This window comes from Salmo salar, chromosome 07 (assembly GCF_965601325.2).
Source record: "Salmo salar chromosome 07, fSalSal1, whole genome shotgun sequence".
NCBI classification, from domain to species: Eukaryota; Metazoa; Chordata; class Actinopteri; order Salmoniformes; family Salmonidae; genus Salmo; species Salmo salar.
In genome coordinates this window covers 13,364,284-13,372,500 of record NC_138297.1, presented here as the reverse complement: position 1 = coordinate 13,372,500, position 8,217 = coordinate 13,364,284, and the positions used below count along the sequence as shown (strand labels likewise).

The following is an 8,217-nucleotide window of genomic DNA, read 5'->3' as shown; positions in this document are numbered from 1 at the left end:
TTAATAGAAAGATGCAATTTTATGGTAAAAAAATTGCTTCTACAAACTTTGAAACTCACACGCCGCCTTTGGATGCCAACATTTGAAGTCGGCCATGTTGTGACTTGATAGCCTGTATTATGCATCTATTTCGCAGCTCAATATTAGGTAGGTGCTCCTAATGTTTTGTGTAAGCCGTTCCACAGACCTTTAATCTTGATATTGCGGTGGTAATTAATGGCTGAGATCTTCTTTGTTGTTGTTTTTTGCTGTTCTCCAAATAGCATTTTAGAGTTGTAAAATTGTGTATAAATGCAGTACATGAGCTTCAACTTCCCAAAAATGTTTCCTTACCCCACTTTGCCAAACCCTAGGTTTATCTGAACTGACGCCACCATGGCACAGACTAGCATCCAGCTATATTTTGTTTCCCAAGATTAGATAATGACAGACTGTTCAATTAAAACTGTTCCAAAGCATATCTACTTTTGCTTCATAGGCATTTTGTATTTCTAACCACATCGCACTTTTCTTATCTGAAGTTGTGTTATCATCTGTGTTTCAAATGGCACTTTATCCCCTATAGAGTGCACTACTTTTGACCAGAGGCATATGGGCCTTATTCAAAAGTAGTGCACTATATTGGGGATAGCGTGCCATTTTGGGACACACAGATTGCTTGACATTGTATGACATGGTCGATTGGCTGTGGATTGGGTCCTGGTGTCCAGGATGACTGTATATAAGGCCTGGGTTCTCCTACTCTAACTTCACTCACTGTGTCCAAGAAGAACCAGAAGCAACCATGATGAAGTGGGCTGTTGTCCTGTGTGCCCTAGTGGCCCTCTCCGAGTGTAATACCAAGTCAGTCCTGTTCTTTTCTTCGTTTTTTGTATTTTCTTCCTTCATATTCTGCTTATTGTTGTCAGCACCATTTAACCAGGTCAAATTCCTGGTACATGTAATTGGCGAATAAAGGTGATTGAGATTGTGTGTTTTCAGGATCTCTCTGATCAAGGGGAAGACTGCCAGAGAGACCCTGATGGAGAAGGGTATATGGGAGGAGACCAGGCTGAAGTTCCCCTACAACCCTATGGCCAAGTTCTACCAGACCGGTGATGAGGCTATGACCAACGACGCTGATGTAAGGCACAGACAGAAGCAGTATGGTGATATACTGCATTAGCCTGGTGACTGGTTCCAGATCAGTTTTTTCTATATTGCCAATGAACATGGGAGTTGTCTACAGTGAATTCGGAAAGTATTTTTCTACATTTTGTGACGCTACAGCCTTATTCTTAAATGGATTATATATTTTTTATCATTATGGGGTATTGTGTGTAGATTGATGAGGGGAAAAAAATATTGAATCCATTTTAGAATAAGACTAACGTAACAAAATGTGGAAAAAATCAAGGGGTCTGAATACTTTCCTAATGCACTGTAGACAACGCAAACAGACCTGGGACCAGCCTAGTCTATTGGCTGTATGATTATTGTTTCAAAAATGTCATTACATGTTGGATATTGTGACTGCATAGTTTGAACCCATTGGCTCTACTGTTTGTGTTCATGTCTTTCTTAAAAAAAAAAATCCCCGGCATGATCAAATTAATTATGAGCTTAGAGTTGAGCATATAGCCATGCGTCTTGACATGTAACTAGCTACGTAGTTAACCAAATACCTGTTTCTTCATAGTACTCTGAAATGTTCACTTGTGTGACCCTGACTTCCAGTACATCTCTGTTTCATCGTCTCCTTGCAGTTGTCCTACTACGGAGTGATTTCCATTGGAACCCCTCCCCAATCCTTCAACGTTATCTTTGACACTGGCTCCTCCAACCTGTGGGTTCCCTCTGTCTACTGCTCCAGCCAGGCCTGCCGTGAGTATACTGTAGGGGTATGAAGAATACTGGTGGAATTGGAGAAGAGCTACATTTCTAATTGTTTCTGAGTAGTCTCTTGTGACAGACTTGCAAAAAACAGTTTGAGTACCTAGCCAGAGAATGAGAGACTTTGTTGTGGGTTGAGGTTAGGGGCTGAGGTGAGCACCTTAAGGTTTACAGCGTAACGGGATTCGCTCAACACAATAAAACCATAGAATAGGATGAATGTATTTTTATATTGTCCCATTTAGAGCATGGATTGTAGAGAGTAGCTCAATACCAATGAATAAATGAATGTTACATTTTGCAATGGCATGGTATCTACTTAATGAACACGTTCATGTTTTGAATAGAGAACCATGCCGAATTCAACCCTGCACAGTCCAGCACCTTCTCGTGGGCCAACCAGCCTGTTTCTATTCAGTACGGAACTGGCAGCATGACTGGACAGCTGGCATACGACACTGTTTCGGTATGTAAATGTAGCTAGCTACACATTATTATAATACATACAATCACATACTGTACATTACATACAATACAACCCCCAAATAATCTTTCACTCAGCACCCACCATCCCCTAGCAGTCCCATTTATTAACATCACATGCTAAAAAAATACACAAGTATATTAATAACTGACTCCAGTATAGTCAGCAAAGAATTATAATTACTATTTTGAGTACACTCAATATGGCCGCCGGTCCACACATCACCAATCAATTGAATGGGAAAACCTGTTCAAGTAATTATATTTCTATGGTGCCCAGTGACTGATGCCTGCTGTTCTGTGTTTCCAGGTGGGAGGTATCTCTGTGACTCAGCAGATCTTTGGTGCCAGTCAGACTGAGGCTCCCTTCATGGCCAACATGGTTGCCGACGGTATCCTGGGCCTGGCTTTCCCCAACCTGGCGGCCTCTGGGGCCACACCCGTCTTTGACAACATGATGACCCAGGGCCTCGTTTCCCAGAACCTCTTCTCTGTCTACCTGAGCGGGTAACATAGTAACTGCACTGTACAAATATACCTGGATGGGAGGTGGCCTTTTCTCTTAGTTGTGATATTAATAAATAACAATGTAAGAACAACCTTGTTGACCTTTCTCCTCCTCCAATAGAAACTCAGCAGAGGGTAGTGTGGTGTCTTTCGGAAACATTGAGTCTAACTACTACACCGGACAGATCACCTGGATCCCCCTGTCCTCTGAGACCTACTGGCAGATCAACATGGACAGGTAGGTACACTAGTCCACACAGAGCGCCTATATCCTGGTCCATATCCATACCAATATTCATGTATCATCCTTTCATGCAATCACCCAGAATTCATTGGAGCAGTACATCAAATGAACAAACCTACTTCAAGTCTGGAGCCTATGACTAAATCTTGCTGTGCACTTAGCAAGTTGAAGTTTATTTGCTAACAACAAAAACCCAAAAGCAAGAAATATGCAAACAACCAAAGAGAGGAAGAACAGTTAAACTCAACTAGTATTTGTCCTTCCAGCGTTACCATCAACGGCAACACAGTGGCTTGCAATGGTGGGTGTCAGGCTATCATAGATACCGGCACCTCCCTGATCGTTGGGCCAACCACTGACATCAGGAACATGAACAGCTGGGTCGGAGCCACCACTGACCAGTATGGAGACGTGAGTCACGCGCGCACACGCACACACACACACACACACTGACTGATGTCCAACTATAAGGCTTTTCACACTATTGAGCAGAACCAAGCCGAGCCAAACCAAGCTGTACTAAGCTTGTTAGTTGTTGGAACGACCGTGCTAAAACGAACAAGTGGGATGTAACGACGGTCGTCAGGAATGGACCAAGGCGCAGCGGGTTGAGTGCTCATAATTCACTTTTTAATGAAAACACTTATACAAACAAAACAAAACGATGGACGACGAATACAGACTTGAAAGGCAAACAACAGCAATTCAAGTGACAACCTCCCACAAATTACAAACACAAACACACCCTAATATATAGGACTCTCAATCAAAGGCAACTAGACAACACCTGCCTTCAATTGAGAGTCCACACCCCAATTAACTAAACATAGAAAACAGACTAACTAGAAAGAACATAGACTAACAGAGCAGTGACCAAAAAACCCCGGAATACATAAATCCACTACCCTCTACATAATACACACACCCCGAACCACATAAACCAAATACCCTCTGCCACGTCCTGACCAGCCTACACTAACAAAATAACCCTCATACTGTTCAGAACGTGACATTACCCCCCCCAAAGGTGCAGACCCCGGATGCACCTCACACACAAAAAAAACAACAACAAATAACCCCCAAAACACTAATAAATCCCCAAAAGTACATGGGAGGGAAGGGAGGGTGGCCACCATCACCGACGGTGTTCCTGCAACACCCCCCCCCCCAACCCCAATACTCCCCCCTCAGGAGGTGGCTCAGGAGCCGGATGCAGACCCCACTCCACCCCTGGCTCACTCCCCTCATAAACTGTCTCTACAGTGATGTCCCTCTCTGTCGACCCCAGACTGTAGGGCGACTCTAGGAGCTCTGGACTGTAGGGCGACTCTAGGAGCTCTGGACTGTAGGGCGACTCTAGGAGCTCTGGACTGTAGGACGACTCTAGGAGCTCTGGACTGTAGGACGACTCTAGGAGCTCTGGACTGTAGGACGACTCTAGGAGCTCTGGACTGTAGCCAGACTCACTTGGTTCTGGACTGTAGCCAGACTCACTCGGCTCTGAACAGTGGGCCGTCTCACCTGGTTCCGAACAGTGGGCCGTCTCTCTCCGGGGCACTGTCGCCGGAAGCTCTGGACGAGGCACTGTTGCCGGAAGTTCTGGACGAGGCACTGTTGCCGGAAGTTCTGGATGAGGCACTGTTGCCGGAAGTTCTGGACGAGGCACTGTTGCCGGAAGTTCTGGACTGTAGCCAGACTCACTCGGCTCTGAACAGTGGGCTGTCTCACCTGGTTCCGAACAGTGGGCCGTCTCACCTGGTTCCGAACAGTGGGCCGTCTCTCTCCGGGGCACTGTCGCCGGAAGCTCTGGACAAGGCACTGTTGCCGGAAGTTCTGGACGAGGCACTGTTGCCAGAAGGCCTGGTGCGTGGGGCTGGCTTAGGACGTGCCAGACTAAGGACACGCACCACATGGCTAGTACGAGGAACATGGACAGGACGTGCTGGACTGGGCTGACGCACTGAGGCTTGGTGCGTGGTGCTGGTAATGGAGGTACCATACTGGAAACACACACCTTAGGGCTAGTGTGTGGAGCAGGAACAGGACGTACTGGACTGGGCTGACGCACTGGAAGCCTGGTGCGTGGTGCTGGTACTGGATATGCCAGCCTGGAAACACACACCTTAGGGCTAGTGCGTGGAGCGGGAACAGGACGTACTGGACTGGGCTGACGCACTGGAAGCCTGGTGCGTGGTGCTGGTACTGGATATGCCAGCCTGGAAACACACACCTTAGGGCTAGTGCGTGGAGCGGGAACAGGACGTACTGGACTGGGCTGACGCACTGGAAGCCTAGTGTGTGGTGCTGGTACTGGATATGCCAGCTTTGAAACACACACCTTAGGGCTAGTGCGTGGAGCGGGAACAGGATATATTGGACTGTGAAGGCGCACTGGCGGTCTCGAGCGCAGTACTGGCTCCACCCTTCCTGGCTGGATGCCCGCTTTCCCCTGACAAATGCGGGGCGCAGGTACTGCGCACACCGGCCTGTGAATACTAGGCCTCAACGCCGTGCACCTCACTCCAACGCACGGGACCTGACTAATACTAGGCTGCCCCCAATAAGCACAGGGATTTGGCTTGCGGCTCAATCCTGGCCCTGCCAAACTACCCGTGTGCCCCCCCCCCAAAAAAATCTTGGGGCTGCCTCTCCGGCTTAATAGCCAGTCGTGTTCCCCTGTAGCGTTCCCGGTCTTCGCTCCATTTTTTCCATGGGCCCTCTCCGGCCATAATCTGTTCCCATGTCCATTTCTCCCGTTGGTCCAACTCTAATTCCCTTTGCTCCACTAAGTCCACCTGTTGCTCCTTCCTTCGCTGCTTGGTCCGGATTTGTTGGGAGGTTCTGTAACGACGGTCGTCAGGAATAGACCAAGGCGCAGCGGGTTGAGTGCTCATAATTCACTTTTTAATGAAAACACTTATACAAACAAAACAAAACGATGGACGACGAATACAGACTTGAAAGGCAAACAACAGCAATTCAAGTGACAACCTCCCACAAATTACAAACACAAACACACCCTAATATATAGGACTCTCAATCAAAGGCAACTAGACAACACCTGCCTTCAATTGAGAGTCCACACCCCAATTAACTAAACATAGAAAACAGACTAACTTGAAAGAACATAGACTAACAGAGCAGTGACCAAAAAACCCCAGAATACATAAATCCACTACCCTCTACATAATACACACACCCCGAACCACATAAACCAAATACCCTCTGCCACGTCCTGACCAGCCTACACTAACAAAATAACCCTCATACTGGTCAGAACGTGACATGGGAAGAGTAAATATCTGAAACAGCACATTGTGGTTGGGACGGCATTGGAGTGTGAAAAGGGTATAAACCTTTTCTCTTGTTGTTGTTTTTTCTCCTCTGATTAACCACAGAATAAACTATAACATGATGTTATTGTTCCTCTCCTAGGCCGCCGTGAACTGCAACAACATCCCCAACATGCCCGATGTGACCTTCACCCTCAACGGAAACGCCTTCACCATCTCTGCCTCTGCCTACACCTCCCAGGTAGTCGACTGAAACACATGTTGTTACATACAACTTATCTGACCTATCTGATCTTTAATGCTGATGTGTTTCGGTAGCAAGCTCCTTCATCAGAGCACCTGTACATCTGAGACTTGACCTTTCTTTTAGATCCTAGGAGCAAACGGCCACATATGCCTGATTTTCCTCCTCTCTCTCTATATCTCTGTATTTCTCTCTCTCTGTAGAACTCCAACGGCTGCATGACTGGTTTTGGTAACGGTGGAACTCAGCAGCTCTGGATCCTTGGAGATGTCTTCATCAGGCAGTACTATGCCATCTTTGACAGGCAGAACAACAATGTTGGTCTGGCCCAGGCCGCGTAAGATATCCACTGAGAGATCCACTAGATCTACAGAGATACCAAAAGATTCTTAATGGCTAGATTTCCTCTGTATCATGAAAGTACCACGTTACAGTGGGATTGAAATGTTAAAGTAATTTCTGATTGAGCCGACAGATGCAGCATTTACCGCGATTGCAGTCTCTGTGAACAGCGGGAACATTGTCTTTAAATTTAAATTGTACTATAGCACAGATCTTCCAAAGTCTGGATTGAATCTAGGTCTAAATCTTCCAGTTATGTTATATAGGTGATTATATCACTAAAACTGACTTGGTTGGGGAAATTTTGTCAACGTACACAGCTGCCAATAAATAAAATACAATTTTAGCCTTGCAAATAAAGTGTGTTCAATTGTCAATAGCTCTTTCTCCCTGAAGTGAAACTATCCTCTTGTGGAACCTCTTAATGTAAGAAAAAGGATAGGAACAGAATAGAATAGTATAGAATATTGACCTGAACATGCTGGAGGCAGGTAGGCCGAGAGTCATAGACCTGAACCATGTTCAGGTCTATGACTCTGGGCCTACCTGCCTCCAGCATGTTCAGGTCTATGACTCTGCATTTGGGTCTCGTCTTGTCTGTCCTTCTCTAACCTTCTGCTCCAAGTGTGCACCTGTTAATGGCACAAGACGAGACCCAAATGCAGACACAGGAGGCAGATGGTTGAGCTCTGATATTTATTATACCAAAAGGGATAGGCAAAAGGCAGGTTGGGGACAGGCGAGAGTTCATAAATCAGGTCAGAGTCCAAACAGTACCAGGCGATAGGCAGACTTGAGGCCAGGACAGGCAGGGGTTCAGTGAACAGGTCAGAGTCCAAACAGTACAAGGGGATAGACAGGCTCGAAGTTAGAACAGGCAGTGGTCAGGCAGGCAGATTTGGTGTCAGGACAGGCAAGGGTCAAAACCAGGAGGGCTAGGAAAAAACAGAGACTGGGAAAAATAGGAGCTAGGAGAACCGCTGGTTGACTTGGCAAAACAAGAGGAACTGGCACAGTGAGACAGGAAACACAGGGATGAATACAACTAATAGGGAAAACAGGAGACACCTGGAGGTGGGTGGAGACAATCACAAAGAAAGGTGAAACAGATCAGGGTGTGACAACCTGTTCACTTCCCTCATGAATTTAAAAGGAAAAGACTGGTGTAAGAAAAATGGGGGAACATTTCTCTAGCCCAGTGGTTCCCAGGCCTTTTGGAACCATGGCACACA

At 46.4% G+C, this 8,217-nt stretch overlaps 1 protein-coding gene across 1 annotated transcript; it reads left to right on the top strand.

The window, feature by feature from the left end:
- The first annotated feature begins 738 nt into the window (after positions 1-738).
- LOC106595343 (pepsin A-like) lies at positions 739-7,331 on the top strand. Its single transcript, XM_045721493.2, has 9 exons — positions 739-843; positions 982-1,123; positions 1,746-1,863; positions 2,220-2,338; positions 2,666-2,862; positions 2,984-3,100; positions 3,373-3,517; positions 6,542-6,640; positions 6,847-7,331. Exons 1-9 carry the CDS (start codon positions 785-787, stop codon positions 6,982-6,984), a joined length of 1,134 nt encoding a protein of 377 aa, XP_045577449.2. The 5' UTR covers positions 739-784; the 3' UTR covers positions 6,985-7,331.
- Positions 7,332-8,217: the final 886 nt, after the last annotated feature.

What these genes read in the sequence shown, in the direction of transcription:
- LOC106595343 (XM_045721493.2), top strand. Translation starts at nt 785, where the DNA reads ATGATGAAGTGGGCTGTTGTCCTGTGTGCCCTAGTGGCCCTCTCCGAG. An exon ending in CTATGACCAACGACGCTGAT is followed by an intron (nt 1,124 to 1,745) that starts GTAAGGCACAGA and finishes GTCTCCTTGCAG; the next exon opens with TTGTCCTACTACGGAGTGAT. An exon ending in CTGCTCCAGCCAGGCCTGCC is followed by an intron (nt 1,864 to 2,219) that starts GTGAGTATACTG and finishes TGTTTTGAATAG; the next exon opens with AGAACCATGCCGAATTCAAC.